The sequence below is a fragment of the Larimichthys crocea genome, chromosome XVII (genome assembly GCF_000972845.2).
Source record: "Larimichthys crocea isolate SSNF chromosome XVII, L_crocea_2.0, whole genome shotgun sequence".
Classification (NCBI taxonomy): Eukaryota; Metazoa; Chordata; class Actinopteri; family Sciaenidae; genus Larimichthys; species Larimichthys crocea.
Window position 1 is genome coordinate 13,364,736 of NC_040027.1, and position 19,320 is coordinate 13,384,055.

A 19,320-nucleotide genomic window follows, 5' to 3' on the forward strand; every position below is an offset into this window, starting at 1 on the left:
GAAGTCTAACTTTGGTGTCTGAAGTTTGGGTGGTGTTTAGTGACGGTGGGGGTGACGGGACTGCTCCCTGCGAGCTCTCAATTGTACGCCCTTCACAACTTTTAGGAGCAAACCACTGCTGTTGTTCTTTGCAAGAAGTCCTGTAAAATAGTGCTACACCTTCTTTGTTCTACTGACAAATTGCTGCTATTTACACCTTCTTATGGTGTGTGTTTACCGGCCTGCCGCTGTGTCGAGTCCATTCAGTGTCTGTGATGTCAACAACCTGTTTTGAAGCTGGAATTTAGATATACTGCTTTTCAGCAAAAGTTAAATAAATCGAGACATTTCAATCAAGTAAACCAGACTGTCTTGACTCTGTGTTTCTATGTGGAAGTTTTCCATTCAGTGTCCAGTAGAGGAGCTGTGGCTGTGACTGTGAAGTCAATTCAATGTGGAGGTGTCAAAAACTGCAGTTCCTCAAACGTCCACATGAGGCTGGCTCGAGAAGTGAGTCAGTCTCCATAAGTCCCCATGTTCAAATGTCCAACTTCACAGCAGAAATAAACATGTTTACAGCCTGGTACAAAAAAACAGTTTTGCTCTCTATAGTTAATTAGGGGCTGTTACAGGTAGCTTGTTGTGCACCCAGGTGTCATTCGGTCCTCCGATGATCCACATCTTTGCCGATTTTTAAGATTAGCCGTGACGTGGCAGAGACAGGACTGCTAAGATGGCGGGTGACATCACGCACGCGTTGTCCATTTCACTGTCACTGGTCTGTGACAGTCAGCATATGATTAGCTTAGCTTAGCACAAAGACTTGAAACTGGTGGAAACCGTTAGCCTGGAACTATATGATAGTTTTATTTTGTACAATTTAGAAAACATACATAAAAATGACATGAATAACAAATAATATATTAATATTTAAACTTCTATTTAGTTTGTTGAAGCTGTAAAACATGTAAATATGACTGGTTGTAGTTACATGATCAAAGTATTTCTTGTCTTGTCATCACTGTGAGGTTTTCAGGCGCCAGTGTGCAGACTTATCTACATAAAGAGTTTGATGTAAGATACAATTAAAGTCTACAGTTTTCAAGACCTCTGATCCTGGTTAGTTCAAATGCAGCCACCGATCAGGTTTCATCTGCAGGATTAGTGACGACACATAACAGGTTATTTAATTTATACCCTGCAGCGAATCATCTCCCTTCACTCAGGCTGCCATGCATGTGCGCAGACAGTACAGTGATGCTCATGAAGTTGACCCTGCTGTGAGTCATCTTGTGTTTCTCCGTGCTGGGAGGAGGGCTCACTGTTCGCTGTGATCCATCTTGGAGTGGTGCGATGATGCCTTTGGCTTTCTGAGGTGGAGTAGGGGGGGGGCGGGGAAACTGGAGCACAGCTCAGAGCCATAGGCAGAAATACCAGGCCTAACTAGGACATGTCGAGAAACGGGGCTAGTGGTGGGGCGTCTCTCGCTCTCTCAGAACTTCATGGAGGGTTGATGAGAAGTGTCTCAGAAAACAGTGACTCTGTGATTAGTCCTGAATCACTGTGTTTGCTCCGTTGTGATTATTTCACGTCACTCGTGCCTGTAAACAATCGACATGCACTTATCCAGGTGCAGAGAATCATTCAGCTAGAACAGACGTACCATTATTTCTTATGCATGTAACCTTAACATGAACCCAGTTCTGCTCTCTTGTGGCGCATGTCTATCTATGTCATGGGATTTGTCCGTCAAACTAAGGCTGCAACAACATAACAGATGGTACTCAAAATCCTGAAGCAATGAGGATGGATTCATATTTCCTCTCTTCATCTGTCTTTCAAACGTCAGAAAACAGCGTGAAATGTCCACGTTAGGTTCAGGTGACTGTGTCTCAGTAGGTAGAGCGGGTCGCCCACTGATCAGATGATCTGTGGTTCGATCCCCGGCTCCAGCAGTCTGCATGTCAAAGTGTCCTTGAACAAGATACCGAACCATGAATTGTTCCCGAAGGCTGTGTCAACGGGGGGTGTGAATATCGTACGAATGGTTAGCTCCCAAAAACTGCTGAGCAGTTGTCACCTTGAATGGCAGCCAACGCCATCATGTGTGAACGGGTGAATGTGAAGAAGCAGGAAAATTCTCATATTTTGAACCTGAAACCATCGAATGGTGGAAATGAAGTTGCAGATTTATTTTCTAAATTTATTCAACTAATCATTGCACCGCTTCATCAGACAAGTGAAAAGGTAAAACAGTGTGATATGTTACGAGGAACCTGCGAAGAACTGGTGATTTGTACCAGGGTGTAACGAGCCTCTCACCCCTGCGACCCTGATTATATAAAAAAATCTTTGAATTTCTTTTTTCATTGTTCGTATAGATTTGTCTCACGAGGTCAGGAACCGCTGATCTACATGATACAGACACAGGTCTCAGGTCTCGGCAGCCTCTGTCGTCGCTATGCTAATTTGTATGCAAATCAGTATTTAATTAGGTGTTCGCAAATTTGCACTTTGTGTTTGTATTACAGATTCAACTATTTATATCTTTGTCGCCAAAGCCCACACAGCTGAATGTAAAACCGTGTTAGTAAGTAGTAGTAAAAGCAGCAATCGTACCAAAGAGGATTGATTTCTCACCAGTCGCCCTGTGTCCCTTTTATATTCGCAGGAGACCAATGAAATCGTGGCCATCAAGAAATTCAAGGACAGCGAAGGTAAGAGGACCAAAAAAAAAAAACTCTCCATAAAATATCTTTGTGTCTGTCCATGTAAACCCAACCTGATCTCCCTCACCTGTCTCACCTCTGTGCAGAAAATGAGGAGGTCAAAGAAACGACGCTACGGGAGCTTAAGATGCTCCGCACGCTCAAGCAGGAGAACATCGTCGAGTTGAAAGAGGCCTTCCGCAGAAGAGGAAAGCTGTATCTTGTCTTTGAGTATGTGGAGAAGGTAAGGCGGCTCCATAATGTGGTCTAGACTGATTCCTTACTGTCGCCTGATGTGGTGGTCGTCTTGATTTTTTTTGGTTCCTCTTTCAGAACATGCTCGAGCTGCTTGAGGAGTTACCCAACGGCGTGCCGACCGAGAAAGCGCGCAGCTACATCTACCAGTTAATAAGAGCAATTCACTGGTGCCATAAGCATGACATAGTTCACCGGGGTAATGTCTCCCTTTTCTTACTTTGTTCTTCTCACTTTCGTAGGAGGCATCATGAAAAACACTGAGGGGGATGTGACGGTGTTAGTGAGGCTCATGCTGATCACTGCGCCATCGCCGGGCCCCATCTGTGCTTAGATTCTGAGAAAAAAATGCTGCACATCTTCAGTGAGAAATAGTATAAATGTTCACGACTGACTATGACTATGCTCTCGTGAAACATTGCTACACAGTAATGGGTTTCTGTGACGTGCAAACCAACCACTTTATTGTGCACAAGATGTGAGCTTTTTGGGGGTGAATCAGTGGCAGCAGAGCAGGAACCAGATGGCCCATGTGAGCTTTTGGCACACTGAATGCAGCAGAGCAAGCATCCAAATGGCCTGTGGTATACCCAGGCACACATATGACACTGTTATTCGGGGATTTGATGTATAAGTTATGGTATGTCTGTGAATTTTCAAAGCTAATCTGATGTTTTCGATGAGAGATGAATATGTGGTGAGCCGGTTTATGTGTGTTCTTTCTCCTCAGACATAAAGCCAGAAAACCTTCTCATCAGCTCCGATGACGTCCTCAAATTATGTGACTTCGGTGAGTACGACTTTCAAATACTAACACTGTAGGAGCTGTAAGGAAGGTGGCCGAACAGTCATAGCTGTGATGTAAAAGGAGTATTTTCAACTGAGACTATATTTGGCTGAAACCGGCGCTTCAGTGGGGCAGCAGGAAGGCTTCATCCAGTTATCTAAAACTTAGTGTGCAGCCCTCTCTCCTGGCTCTCAGGCTGCCGCTGTGCATTCTTCCCTGCATCTCAATTAATGAAACGTGTCGCAAAACACGAGGCTAATCATGCTTCGATTCAATCTGGTGAGCGCCACAACAAAACGGGGGAAACGGAAAACATGGCGTAGCCAACATCATGTAGGCAATCTGGAGTGAGAGACTGAAGACCTGCTGTTTGCTCTGTGTCAGCCAAAGGCATTGAGAGAACAGACATAGGCCAAACACACACTGAGGGTTTACGTTCGGGATGATGGCTTCCTGCACGTCTATTTTAGTTGTGTGTTGTTTTGATTTTGAATGTCGGCGTAAGGAAACTAGTTATTTCCTCGGCACGGTAATTTGCTTTCTTGCAGAGTCACATAATAAAACTGATACTCATGTCTGTAAGTATGAAGCTGCAGCCAGGAGATGTTAGTGTAACTTTAGTTAGTTAGCCTGTCTCTGTCCAGAGTTTTAAAAAAGGTTAAAATCAGCCCACTAGCACCTCTAACGCTTAAAAAATGAACTCTCCACGTGTTAATTAGTGAGCTTTAAAGGCTGTTTCCAGTCTTTATGCTAAGCTAAGTTAACGATCTACTGGCTCCAGATTTATAAGTCAGAGCGATCTAACTAAATGTTTCCCAAAAGGTCAAACTACTCATTGGAAACAATTTCCTACATAGAATCACGATTCAGCAGAACAGTCGTTGATAACTGTATTTTTAACAGCGCCCAGGAATAAATGAATAATTTTAATATTTTTTAGTAATGTGCTCGTTTTAGTCTGATGGAAATTGTTCTGCTTTGGGTGAGATACAGTTATTGGCTTTTAGTTAGATGAGAAGATCGATACCATCACCTCTAAAGCTCTAAAGCTCACTAATGAACTCGTTATATCTTGTTCAAATAATCCGTACAAAGGTTAAACGTTGAGGAGGTCACCACCGCCTGGCCAAGAAAGACTCGAACACAGAGCTCTCCATAAAATCACAAGTTGTTGTTTTTACATTGTAGTTTTTGTATGAATAAGAATATAAAAATAAGATATAAATATGTTATTTAGTGACAGCACTAAGCTAAGCTAAATAAATCTTCTCATTTAACTTAATGTCACTGTTAGACGACAACATTTTTCTACATTTGCAATTCAGGATAATGAAAATGGATTCAGATTTTTGACCCATAATTCATTTTTATGACTGGATTTTATATTAATATGAATACTTTCACTGGTGCAGTGTGTCACACGGGGGCTCATCATCCTTCCTATACGAGCGCAGCTTTTCTCTTTCTCAACTGCTTTATAACTTACACCTCTGAATCATAATGAGCGTCCAGAGAGCTGCCCGGCGCAAAATCATTTTTAGGCGTCTCAGCACGTAGAGTGCTTCAAAAAGCTCCTCATTATACTATATTGCTTCCTCTGTGTTCTTTTGCCAGGCTTTGCACGTAATCTCTCTGAGGGAACTGATGCCAATTACACCGAGTATGTCGCCACTAGATGGTACCGCTCTCCAGAGCTCCTGCTCGGGTACGTCCGGTGTTTTTTTAACCTAGTCCAGGAACTCATCCACTACACTGACATATGCTTTAAAGCAGCTATTCTTATGCCTGTCTTTAATCACACACAATAAAAAACCCTTAAATCTCTGGTCCCAGGGCTCCATACGGGAAGGCAGTGGACATGTGGTCAGTGGGCTGCATCTTAGGAGAGCTAAGTGACGGGCAGCCTCTGTTCCCGGGAGAGAGTGAGATTGACCAGCTCTTTACCATCCAGAAAGTGTTGGGACCCCTGCCACCAGAACAGATGAAGCTCTTCTATAACAACCCCCGCTTCCACGGGCTGCGGGTAACACGCTTTACCCCAATCCTGGCTTCTCACAGTTAACCCCTCCCCTCCATGTTGCTCTTATTGCTGCTCCTTCCCTCTCTCTTCTTCTTCTTCGATTTGATCTTCTCTCTCCTTTGCTGTCTCTTTCTGCCTCCTCCTCTTCTTCCCTTATTTATTTTCTCTCTCTCTCTCTCTCTCTCTGCGCTCTCTGCTTGTTTTGTTTGGATTTTTTTTTTCTTCTCTCTCCTGGCTGAGTTTGCTGTGCCGTGACTGATTGGATCACAATGACTCATCGTGTATCATGTATCCTGTATGCTCTGTGAAGGAAGGCTGTGATAAGTCTTCTGTGGCAGGCTGGTGGTACAACAGACCCGGGTTGTCCTTCTCTTCCCCTGCCTGCCCACGCTTCAAGGATATAATTATTAGTTTGCAAACTGCCCCTCTGTGAATACCTGACAGTGAATACCCGCTGATAAGGACCCTGCTTTAATAATGCCGCATTATAAAAAAAAAAAAATGCACTGCTGTTTAAAAATCTGGCAGTATGGAGCCTAAATTACATAAATTCATGTAAGTTGTTCTTCTGCGCGCTCTCCAAAAAGACAGGCACACGTCAGACAGGGATGCTTCTTATAATAAACATCCAGAAGCTGCTATTGTTCGTGATCGCTCGAGGAAAAACAAATTCTCCGCAACGTTTCGATGCCTGTCCTCAGTTACATGAGACAAAATGAGACGGACGTTCACATTTAAGCCCCTCTGTCACAGTCAGGTTCTCTTAATAATAAGACCACGAGAACACAAACAGTTTTTTATTATAATACGAATGCATCAGAGCGGCAAGAAAACATCACATCACTTGAGTGTGAGTGAACACAGGATGTCTGATAGTTGTTTTATCACGTCGGCCACCTACCTCCTGCAACACTCGCCAAATGTGTGATGCGAAAAAGAACGGCAGATTCACAATAGTCGGATGAAATGTCAAATTGAAAAGTTGACACGAGGACATTGAACGTGGAAGGCGGTCAGCGAGGTCGCAGAGCAAGAAAGTAAAATTTAAGAGTGTGATTTTGACACGATATTTGGGTATTTTACGAGAGCGTCGTCATATTCAGGTGATATTTCACGCTTAGATTAGACTACCAGGAGATAACTTTATTCATTCGCAGAGGGGTGACAGGGCAGGTCACTGCAGCATGTGGATCTCTGGAGCATCTTAGCATCCTCGACTGGTCGCTCGACACCATTTTTAGACACCAGACAGGAGATGACCCTCAAACTAAAGTAAGGTTTGAACTCGCCTCTCCAAAACCTTTTTTCTAATAGAAAAGAAGCGTGGACGCTTTATGGAAGCTCACAGGGATCCAAATAAAGTGCCAGAAGTTAACCTTTTAAATAAAACATCATGAATCTTCCCACTGAAGGACTTTTGATGAGAAACGGCGATGCTCCCTCTTTCCGTCCCCTTTAAAGGTCACTGGCTTGCCTCTTTGTCTTATTAATATTGAAAGTTCAGTTAGTTAGCATCACTTACACACACTCTTCTGCTCCACACACAAACAGATGGCTATCAATGCTGGTCTTTCTACAAAGTACTGATTATCTGTGATCATTTATCACTTGGACCTTTTTTGGCTGCATTACTATGCACTGTTTTCTTGTTTTAGTTCCCCGCTGTGAGCCACCCCCAAACCTTGGAGCGAAGGTACCTGGGAATCATCGGCGGAGCCCTGCTGGACCTGCTAAAGGTAAACGGATCGCAGGTCCGGCAGATCTGGCAAAGCTGCAGGAATGTTTTTATACCAAACTTTCATCTTGTCCCACCAAAAGATACTCTACTGCGATCATCAAAAAGTCTTTCATAAACCTGACATGTGATAATTGCATCATTATCATCTTGTTTACGTCGTGACTGCATGATGCCTCTTCACTGCTTCAGCATCTCTCGGCTCATATCCTGGTTCTAGCTCTGCTGTTATTGCTGCGTCTGCACTGTAAACAGGAGCTCCATGTCAAGAATGTGGGCTGTGCTTGTGCACTTGCGCTTTTCCCAGCAGATAATGACTCACTGCTAACATAATGTCATCTCAGGGACTTAAGTAAGGACAGGCATCTCTTTCATTAATAATCAGGCTTTCTTGAGTTGAGTTTAGAAACTAATTTAAGAAAATATGTTCATCCAAAGAGTAATTGTCTTGTTAGTTTCAATGTGGCCCTGAGATTTGTTTTTGTTTTTTTCAGGCTATGGACGTTATGTATTATTTTAATTAAGCGAGCACACAAAAAGCGTGTCACAAATCATATTTCACATCATTGTTTGGCCACTCCAAGACACAATTATACGTAGCTGCAGCCTGACTTTAATGATAATGGCGATGACTCATAATAGTTCATCTTGGATGTTCGGGGGGCTCCCTCTGTGTGTTTGTGCCTTCAGAGCCTGCTACTGCTGAACCCGACAGAGCGCTTTCTCACGGAGCAGAGCTTGAACCACCACGCCTTCCAGACCCTGCGGCTGGTGGAGCGTCCCGGCCCACCCACACCTACACCTGCACGCTCCTCCAAGAGAAAACCTCACCATGGAGACAACACCACCCCCAGCAGGTCAGCAGCGAGCACTATAGTTAGTTTAAGCTCGTCGGTGTCTCCCTGTTGTTCAGATGTCAGCGTGTGTTTTCTTGTGCAAATGTGGCCGGTTGTTTTCAGTCAGCAGAACCCCTGAGGACCATTATCTGCATTATCTGCAGCAGTCACTGTGTGGTGACATTTTCTGTGGGTTTGGATTCATTCTGTCATGAAACAACACGCTTTCTTTTCACCAAAATGTCCGCGCAGAAACACAGAATCAAACAAAAACAAACAAGATGTTGTGCATAAAAACACCAGAGGCATGGCACAGGATATCAACAACTAAATATCTTATTTATATAGTGGCCTGACCTCCAAATCCCTGTAACAAATGCTTCTACATCACCGCTTATTACAGTAGACACATTATTACTCATTATAGTTGTACATTTTTACTAAAATACTAAATGTTGTACATCCACCCACCTCTACTCTTTGCATTTTTACAAAAAAGAAACTGCTGTTTCTAAAAATTGCAACCGATTCAGACAATCTGACGTCACCTGGTGAGCCGGTCCAAATTTTAGCTCCCACACATTGAAACAATCTAGATCTAAAATAGTTTGATCTAATTTTGGTTGAATAATTGGCGATGCCAAGGATTACACCTATGCTCATTTCTAGTATGCCCAAATCCTGTAAATAGCCTGGTTCTGGTTGTCTATAGATACTGCAGGTAGCCTTTTGGGTTGATTGAAGACCAGGTGCACCGTCGTATTCTGGATTATCTGCCATGGTAATATAAATTATACGTATAGGCAGTTCTGGATTATGTCATGATCAAATATTCAGAAAGAAACATATTTTCCATATAAAAAATAGCATTAGACTAAACATCCTATGTAGGTTGCTGAGGTATGACCTATCTTAAGAAACGTGACTTGAACAAGTGCACTATTTGTAGCACGAAATGTACAGAGTGTCCACTAGCCATGTGATTTATTATCAAAGTCACATTTTGAACCAACTAAGCTGAAACATCAGTGTACAGAAAGAGCTCCTAATCAACTGCATGTGTCATTGACGTATATTGGAAATGAAGAGTAAAGGTCCTAAGGTTGATCCCTGTGGTACACCACATGTGACGGCTCTACACTAATTGATTATTACAACCAATAGCCTCGAGTTTACTTACATGTACAATATGTTGATGTCCTTTCTCTCTGCTCTTGCTCAGGAGCCATGGGGGAAAGAGCTCAGGAAGCCACCGCTCCAGCAGCAGAGAGTGCTCCAGCTTGCCTCGGCATGAAGACCACCCCAGCAACGATGGCTTTCTCAACGGCAACATGCCCGCAGCAATCAACCTCAGTCCCACTCTGCATCCCAAGAACTACCAGCCGCAGATCTACAACCACTCCACCTCGTGCAACATGGACCTGGCCAGCAGCAACCTGCCTCATCTGCTCAGCCCTGGAGAAGCCAAAAGCAAGGGCGACTTCGAGATGAACCTGGGGTCCAAGGTGTCCGACGGCCCTGGAGCCAAGTACCTCAAATCCAACTTCCGCTCGCAGCAGAACCGCCATTCTTTTGTCGAGGGGAAGACCAACACGCTTCAGTCAGGGGACAAACACAGTCGACACAGCTACATGGAGTCCCACAGTTCCACGCCCTCCTCCTCCAAGTTCGCCTACCTGAACTTGTCCAAGAGCTACGGCACGCTTAGCGACGCCAAGTCCGTGGGGAACTTAAATGATGTGCATCTTTACGCTGATGAGCCTACATCTCGCTATTTTCCCTCAAGCTGCCTGGACCTCACGGCCCCGAGCAGCCCAGCAGCTCGCCGGGTGGACAGACTGGGACCCGGCGCAGCTGGCAGAGGAAGCATGCGCTCCGATAGGGAGAGCAACACCCTGGACTCGTCCTACAGGCGCTCCTCCACCCGCCACAAGGCCTCAGAGGAGTCCAAGTCGCCAGATGCCCTGGACCCCGGGGAGAGTGCCGTCGAAAGGAGCCATGCTCACTCTCTATCCGCCCCACACGACCCTATCGCTTACGGTCAGGGATACACCAGCCCCTTCTCCTCCCAGCAGCGGCCGCACCGCCACTCCATGTACGTACGGAGGGACCACCAGAGGACACACGCGGCGGACGAGGGGCTGGCGGTGGGGCAGGGCGTGCCCACCAGAGCCAGCAGCCTCCAGCTCCTTTCGCCACAGCTGCAGCACCGCACGCTGCCTCGCCACTCTGGGGGCTCGTCAAGAGAGGAAGACATGAGCAGGGTCAGTCATCAGCCCACATCAAAGCACTCCAACCTCAAGGAAAGCCTACATGATCTAATCATATCAAATGCCCACACCAGGTTGTGTTGGATAATCTCAGTTTGTACAACAATATGGCGTCATGATCTGTGATTAGGTCAGTTTCAGGTTTGTTAAGATAACTGCAGCTTCATCCTATGAACACTGCAAGTGTTAAGAGTCCTTTCCTTGTTAGGATATACAGTAAATGATGTTACCTGTATATTTATATATACTGTATCCACACATATAGTATATATAGAGCGTGCCTGTGTGTATTTGTATGTGTGTGCGCGCTGCTATGCTGAGCTCACTTCATGCTTCATCATGTCTCCATTAACAGAGCGAACAGGCACCCACTGAGGTCACCCACAGCAGACCCCCAATAAGGGACTCCACAAGGGACAACACCGCATCTTTTCACACACAGCGGCAAAAAAGCGAGGTCCGACATTCTGCCTGCACCCACCATTCCCCACCCACATCCGCACTCTCAGTAGACTGGATGTGGGTGGATACTGCTGTCATGAACTGCTCTCTCTCTCTCTCTCTCTCTCTCTCTCTCTCTTTCTCTGTGCATCAGATGCCTCTTCATTTTCTCTGTGTGCTTTGCTTCCCTTTAATGTGACTAATAGTCAAGCCTGTCAACGGAGCACATTTAACACAGTTTGATTCTAGAAAACATTTATAGCCTCTCCAGATGTTTGTTTTATTGTAATGACCGCTCATAATTCAATCCCGTTCCTTCAGATTAAATAAAAAAATACTCAGATAGCGAGGCATGCAAAGCAGCTGTTGGCCTTTAGTTTAGATGTGACTAGGTCTTCTGTTGTGACTCAGGTTGGCTTGTATCATGACCAGCAAACAGAAGACGGGGGCTCTTCCAAAGAGAACCGCAACATCTACAGTGAATCCATGCCTCGGAGGGTGGGCAGCTTCTACAGAGGTTGGTTTAGTCACACTGATATCTCCAGCCGTGTGTTTCTTTCTTTCACCGCACTGTAAAATCAACATGTCAGTTCAATTTTAACATGTAGGGTGCTCTATTTACAAAATATTTGTAAATGTTGTTTTCATTAGTGCACAATCACCTGGAAATGAGAATCGCCATGTCTTGTTAGCGTAGAATGAGACTTTTATATCAACAAACACGTTGCCTGCCATGTTGAACCACCAAACCAAACACTGGCTCGCGTGAGGCGAGGGGTTGCAATATGCAACTACACAGCTAGATGCCGCTAAATCGCACTCACTGGACCTTTGAACATCGGACACTTTGTCGCTGTTTGTCCATTAATCAGGCCCTGTTAAACTCATGGTTTCAAATACTGCTGATGTTTAGCATTTCAGTTTATAGTTTTGGTTTATATTTTTGACCTGATGATGGCACAAGATGGAAAGTTAAAGGATCAACAGAATTATTCAGATTCATAGCATATCAGCTCATTTTGCTCTCAGTTGTACATACAGGTATAGAGTACATACAGTTAGAAGACAATGAACTCGACAGGTGAACACAAACATAAACGTAAACATAAAATAATTCTATACTTATCGTGGACCGATCAACATGCCATTCATAGAACCATGTATGGCTAAAATTGAAATTTGTTTTTTAAGAAATTTAAACACAAAACATAAACAAACATTTGTCAGATGTGGCCATCAAAGAATTAAGACACAGATGGTGGACTAACTACTGTACATTATGTAAATTATGTAAACCAAATCTTCTATCTGGATTTTTTTTGTTTCTTGTTGGCCAATATGTGTCGACTAATATATCCAAGCTGTTTTTTTTAAGTATTCTGATGACAGTCGGTTACTTTCAGTCCATTCATGCCAGTGTCCAAGATCCACCGGGCTGTCTGCCACACTTTTTGGAGACCATCACAAAGGGATGCCATAGTTACGCTAATGAACAGGAAGTACATGAACTATGATTTGAGCTCTAAGCTGTAAAAACCACCACAGTCCTGTGAACCTCTATTTGCTGTCTTTTTTGACACGTATCAGCGCTGAAAGACAGATTTTTTATTTTCCTCTGTGCATCATTAGGTGAGTGAACGTATTTGTTGTGTTTGTTGAACAGTCCCTTCTCCCCGGCCAGACAACTCCTTCCATGATAGCAGGGGTCAGAGCCGGAGCTCTGGCCTGTCCGGGGACGGCACGGGTTTAACGAACCACTCCAAACGTCAGCCGGCATTCGACCCCTGGTAAATATCTCTTATATCCCCCCAACTCTCTCTCTCTCTACCTTAGGTTACCTTGACAACAACACAAATTTGTTCACAGCACTCTGTGAAACAGTTTTCTGGCAGATTAAATCACGCAATGTGATGGCTGTAACAGAAGCTGTCAGGTCGCATTGGGAGTTTAAAAATATTGTACATTCTTAGTTGGGACATCGTGCTCAGTAGCCTTTTGTTTTATTTTCAGGACTGGCCCAGATACTGTAGTGTTGAACCCCTCTGAGCCATCCAAAGAGAAGGAGAAGCAGGGTTTCTTCAGAGCAATAAAGAAGAAGAAGAAGAAATCTCAAATGGTAAGCCGCATGCTGAGAATTTCTGTGGACGTACGCAACATCTGGATGCACTGTTTCATGCATATGTCCTTTGATGTCTGTCTGCATACTATATCTCCTCCTCTACTTCTCAAATGTTTAATGCTTTTGGCCTTATTAGCACCTTTACAGAGATGTAAAATCATTTCTTCTTGTTGTCATGTGCATCATGTTTCCCTGTGCCACCAGTCATGTGCCTCTATATTACAGATGCAAGTCCCCGAAGGAAGGCCTCCTGTCATCAAGAAATGTCTTTTCCCTCTGTTTAGCCCAAAGAATAACATAAAGCATAGTGTGAGAGTCCTCCCTGTAGTGTCCTCCTCCATGGTATATGTTGTTTTACACTATCCTACTCAAACTCCACGCCACCCATCTGACATTGCATGCACTAACAGCAACAATCACGACTAACCCATCCATTCTTCTTAAAGCTTGTTTTTCTTTGATCACTAGGCGAAGTTCATTCACGTAACAATGAGGCGTCAACGTAAACCAGTCAGATCCATCAACAGTACCAGTCAAAAGTTTGGACACGCCTTCTCGTTCAATGGTTTTTAGTTATTTTTTATTATTTTCTACACTGAAGACATAAAAACTACGAAAGAACATATTGAAGTATGTGTTAAAAAAAACAGAATATGTTTTAGATTTTAGATTCTTCAAGGTACCCACCTTTTCTTTGATGACATCTTTGCACAGTCTCCATTCTCTCAATCAGCTTCGCAAGGTCGTCACCTGGAGAGATTTTCAATCAACAGACGTGCCTTTGCGAAACTTAATCAGTGGAATAATTAGTGTTGGCATATAATAAACAGCTGTATTTAACAACTGTAGTAATTCATAGTATGGCAAGAACTACACAACTAGAAGTTCTTGCCTTGCTATGTAGTAGTAATAGTAACAAGTAAAGAGAATCGACGGTCGATTTGCTGTAAAGAAACTACGACTGAAGACCGACAAGAAGAAGGACTGCGTGGACCAAGACACACAATGAATGGCCATTAAACCAGTGGAAATCTGTACTTTAGTCTGATGAGTCAACTCTGAGATTTTTGGTTGTGGAAGGTGAACGGATAGTTTCTACATGTGTGGTTCCCACCGTGAAGCCTGGAGGAGGAGTTGTGATGGTGAGGAGGTGCTTTACTGGTGACACTGTTCGAGATTTATTCAAAATTCAAAGCACACTTAATCAACATGGGGACCATAATCCATTACCCAACCTAAATCCAGTTGAGATGTTTTGGGATAAGTTGGACTGCAGAGTGAAGGACAAGCAGCCAACAAGTGTTCAGCGTATATAGAAACTCTTTCAAGAAAAGCTTTCCAGGTGACGACCTCATGAAACTGCTCGAGAGAATGAATGAGAATGAAAACAAAAAAAGTATTAAATTTTTTGGTTTACCACATAATTCGATGTGCTCTTTCATAGTTTTCATGTCTTCAGTGTTGATGTACAGTGTAGAAAATAATAAAAATAACGAAAAAAACATTGAACTTTCAACAGTTACTTTATATTTTACCATTACATTGATTGGAAATGTTGTATTCAATGAAACACGTGGCTGTTCAGAAGTCCTCGTCCAGTTGTAAGAATGGATCTGGCTGGTCGTTCGGTCCATTTGACCCTGATTCAGTCGACACTTGATTTGAGCCACAGCCCTAACAGCATGTCTCTGGTTTATGAGCTGAGGATGAACGAGAGCCCCTCAGAGTCTCTGTGTGTGTGCCTGGTTAAACTCACACAAAGCTGTACCGAACCATTTGATCAGCGTCTCTGCCCCCTCGAAGTGCATCCACACCCGTGACTTGATTATAGAGCACGGATCAGAAAGAAGGAGGGAACGAAAGAGTTGCTAAATATAAAAGCAAACCACGTTCTGACATGTTAAACTGACTGCTATTTCAGTGGCAGCACTGGTTCAGCATGACACAGGTGTTTGAGACTCTTTCTTCCCCTCACATTTCTATTTATATGTGACAGTCTGTTCGGACGCTGAGAGGGGGTTACAGCTGATGACAGAACACAAATAAACGCAATCTGGCTCAGAGAAATCAGGCTGAGAGACTGCGAGTTGGCGGAAAACAGCGTTTTCTGCATAAAGAGGAAAAAATACTAAAGCGATATCAGTCAAATTTTGTAGCAAATCGTGAACAAGAGCAGTGGTCTCGTCTTCCTCAGGTCAGTGAATGCTCAGGGTTTCTGGCACCAGATGCATGTTTTTATAATTTCTATGACTTTAACTGCACAACGACTTCAGGCTTTAGACCAATGAACACATGTAAAGGATAATATGGAACTGATTTTAACAGGACTGGAAGACATTTTGTTGCTAGTTTCTTGTTTTCCTTTACATTGTGTGGACCATAAAGTCTGTGAAGGTTCTCAGTCATCCGGGTCATCTTTCTTCAAGAAGAGTTCAATCTGGGGCAACTGGACTTGTAATAGATCTGTGAAGATGTTTCACCTCTCATCCAAAGAGGCGTCTTCAGTTCTGACTGACTGGTGGGAAGATCCGAGGATTTCCGAGCTTATCCATGATCATTGACCCGTCCATAGTTTCCACTTGGTTTGTTAGTTAGGGTCGCTAAGGTCACCTGAGTCCGGTGCGAACGACGGTCGTTCAGGTCACCTGATGTCTGGTGTGAATTCTTCAGTCTCCTGGGAAGAGATGAATGGTCAGCATTGTAGGTCGGGATAAGTGAAGGATGGTTTCTCTACTTTCACACAGCCTGCTTCACTCCTTTTACAAAACCACCTGTCTTCTCTAGTTGTAGGGAAACTGCATGATGAGTTGCCCGTCCTTTGTTGAGTGACTGTTTGGTTTCACCGATGTGTAGGTCTGTGCACTCGTCAAGGCATTTCTGGGTCTATGATCCCGACTAGGCTAAATACTTGGATCTCCCCACCAGTCAGTCAGGACTTAAGAAGCCTCCAGGATGAGAGGTGAATCATCTCCAAGGATCTACGACCAAGTCCAGTTGCCCCAGATTTAACCCTTCTTGAAGAAATGCAAGTCATGAAGTTTGAAATTGTTAGTTGGGACATGTTAAGTGATATGTACACCCAATGTGTGAAAGGTTCCTAATGAAGGGGTGGAAACAGTCATCCAGAAGTCCTCCAGGTCCTCCAGTCACCAGAGCAGCCGCCACAGGACCCGTGACAAGAGCAGAGACCGGGACCAAGAGCGAGACCGAGACAGGGACAAGGACTGGCCTCCTGAGAAACTGTCCGATTCGCACTCTCCAGTAAGTCTCAAAGAAATAATAAAAGTATTTACTCGATGCATAAAAAGGTTTGATTACAATATCATCTGTAAATCTGTCCCGTCAGAGTCAGCCACTGAAGTCTCTGCGCAAACTCCTGCACCTTTCGTCCTCGTCCTCCAACCAGACGGCACCGTCTGACATGCGCTACCAGCCGCTGCCTAATCCAGCCTCCGCTCAAGGTGGTTTCACAGAAAGCCGGGGTCACTCAGGGGTCAGCACGCCCCAGCTGAAGAGCCGACAGGCAGCCTATCCACTGCCTGGACAGTTGGAGTCTGGCTGGCACCCGTCCGCCCTGGGGCGCCCCGAGGGCAACCCTTACCCGGAGCAAATGAGCATCAAGGGCGGCCAGAACGGGCACGGCTTCGGACGCCCCTCCAGGTCTCGTATGCCAAACCTTAACGACCTGAAAGAGACGGCTCTGTGATCTCCCATCACCATTCAGACGTAACACCTGCTGACCACACGTATATAAAAATCACAGATACCAAACCTTCAGTTTTAAACACTTGCTTGCAAACGGGCCAAAAGCCTTTTTATGTCTTCATTTTTTTAAAGCTTCCATGTTTGATAGACTTTATATTATTACTTCTGTAATTCTGATTATAATTTGTATTATAAAGTAAATATATTACAAATTAAATATATATAAATGGATAGATAAAGTGTAGATTTTAAGTGTAAGTATTTTTGTTTCTATTCAACATAGAAATATAGTACATTTTACTGCGTAGTATTTCCTTAAGACTATCTAAGGCAAACAGATTTATCAGTTGTTACAATAGAGGTTGGTAATGTTAGTAACTTTGCATTGTGTTCATCCCACCCAGGATTGTAACTCTTCATCCGAGCCGTCTCGACCTCCGGATGTGCTCAGCCATACCGGTTACAGACGCTCAAACATGCAACTGCAACTCAAAGCAGTGTTGTTCTTGAAAAATATCGCTGTAGTGCAATTTTTCTGAGTTGGCACTGACAATCTAGTAAAAAAAGAAAAAAAAAGCTTCAATCGATTTGTTCTTTTTTAGGATATTTTATGTCTTTTTGTAATGCAGCCATTTTAGACACAAGGTGCCAAAAAAGGGACAGAAATCCTAACCTACATCGCCCTCTGTAGGAGCTGACAGAGCACTGCATCTACTGTTTTCTGACTGAGATCACCATGCACTAACTAACTAACTAAACTAACTAAACTAACTAACTAACATTTAGGCACTGACTTTTCATGCACAGTAAACTTTCATATATATTATTAACAAATGTTAAAACTATGGTTAAACCTCTATCATCTCAAAGAGAACACACATACTAACTGCTCCTCACTATACCGACGATCCTTTTGGTAGTAATGTAAACTAAAATTATTTACTGAAATGTTTATTTATGTAAAAGTGTTATGACGGATAAATTAAACAGTAATAAAAACCTTTGATACTTTGAAACTTCGAGGATCCAGTTAATGGAAAAAAAAGTATGAAGTCGACACTGAAGGATCTCTGATAACTTCCCTCATGACCAGGATTCAATGAAGTCTGTGTTTGTTGCTCATTTCTTAGATTTTCACACGAACAAACGTCCGAGTGGTTCCGGCGATTTAATCAGTTAAAGACATGTACATTCAAAATATTATACAAAGTTTAACTGCTGTAGAAATTGGATTTTCTTTTTTCTTTAATCGTTTTTAAAACTTAAGTAATTTTTACAGCAGTTAGGAACACAAAAGCCATTCTGGGTGTACGAGTGCAGTGATTCCCAACATTTAACGTCTGATGCTCCCTCACAGGCCTGGGTTCATTTCAATTCATCATAAACTGGATGCTATTTAAGACTATCGTTCTTGTGGTTTGGACAAGTTTACCCACCCCGCTTCATGTTTCAGCCGTATATTCAGTACTTTTAGTTAGATATTGTAGCTGACTAACTGTTTATCCATTAACTACATTTAACCATTCGACTGTTTCTTTATTATTTTTAGCTCTTTCTTTTATGCGTAACTTTTTCAAATGTTGTTGTTGTTGGTTATCTAACCATTAGGCCATTATTGTAACAAATGTTTATCCATTTATTTTAGTCCATTACTGTCAGCTGTCATATTTAAACCATTTATTATTTTATTCATTACTTTTAGCTAACTGTTTCAACTGTTGATTAATTGAATTTAAAAATTAAACGTAACCACGTAACCCCTTTCAGCTGCAGAAACACCCTCTGTGCTGCATGCACCCCTGGTTGGGAATCACTGTACTAGTGTTTTTCTTTAACTGATTTTAAAATACGGAGCCGCTTGGGACGAGTTTTTGAGAAACCCTAATGTGGAAACCACAGAGGCGGCAGAAGCTCTGCACTGTAACATTGTTTTCTGTCCTGGATAAAGTGCCATGAAAGTAGCTTGGCAGAAATAAATCCTAAGCTTTTTAATGTTGCACTTTGAAGAGACTGTGTTGTTCAGCAATATTGCTCCGACTCTGTAAATTCTTCCTCACTTCATGTTCATCATGTGCACAGTGTGTGAAGACTGAACCACGGGGCCCGAGGCTCCCACGCTAACACACTGAGTCCCAAACATGACCTGTATCGTATTGTGTATTGTGCATCTGTAAGGACTGTGCACACTCTGTATTTGACACAATACATTTCTCTCTTTGGATTATTGTTTTGCTGAAGGAACACCGTGTATTATATTAATACTGATGTGTGACTACTTGTTTGGTAATATTTATAACAGAAGATGTTTATCAACTGTTTAAATGAAATCAAGTATTACGTTTGTGCTTTTATTACAGACACAAATTAGTAGCATAGTCAGTGTTTATCTGCTTTTTTTTTCAACAGAGCATTTACATGAGAACATAAACCCACAAATGAATGCTTAACGATTTTAGAATATTCAT

General features: G+C 43.1%; 1 protein-coding gene across 7 annotated transcripts in view; it reads left to right on the forward strand.

The window, feature by feature from the left end:
• The window catches only part of LOC104928286 (cyclin-dependent kinase-like 5), a 39,894-nt gene extending 20,642 nt beyond the window's left edge, over positions 1 to 19,252 (forward strand). For 4 of the 7 annotated variants that reach the window (XM_027290360.1, XM_010742542.3, XM_019252960.2 and 1 more), the window contains 16 exons: positions 2,651 to 2,696; positions 2,795 to 2,931; positions 3,021 to 3,141; positions 3,673 to 3,732; positions 5,344 to 5,434; positions 5,563 to 5,752; positions 7,405 to 7,485; positions 8,175 to 8,341; positions 9,543 to 10,584; positions 10,946 to 11,047; positions 11,443 to 11,548; positions 12,695 to 12,818; positions 13,042 to 13,147; positions 13,376 to 13,492; positions 16,244 to 16,411; positions 16,497 to 19,252. In XM_027290360.1, the coding sequence (XP_027146161.1) occupies positions 2,651 to 2,696; positions 2,795 to 2,931; positions 3,021 to 3,141; positions 3,673 to 3,732; positions 5,344 to 5,434; positions 5,563 to 5,752; positions 7,405 to 7,485; positions 8,175 to 8,341; positions 9,543 to 10,584; positions 10,946 to 11,047; positions 11,443 to 11,548; positions 12,695 to 12,818; positions 13,042 to 13,147; positions 13,376 to 13,492; positions 16,244 to 16,411; positions 16,497 to 16,856 (3,018 nt within the window). In that variant the 3' untranslated portion in view covers positions 16,857 to 19,252. The remainder of the gene's footprint in view (positions 1 to 2,650; positions 2,697 to 2,794; positions 2,932 to 3,020; positions 3,142 to 3,672; positions 3,733 to 5,343; positions 5,435 to 5,562; positions 5,753 to 7,404; positions 7,486 to 8,174; positions 8,342 to 9,542; positions 10,585 to 10,945; positions 11,048 to 11,442; positions 11,549 to 12,694; positions 12,819 to 13,041; positions 13,148 to 13,375; positions 13,493 to 16,243; positions 16,412 to 16,496) is intronic. The other 3 variants (XM_019252962.2, XM_010742543.3, XM_019252964.2) reach the window with 3 other exon arrangements.
• Positions 19,253 to 19,320: the final 68 nt, after the last annotated feature.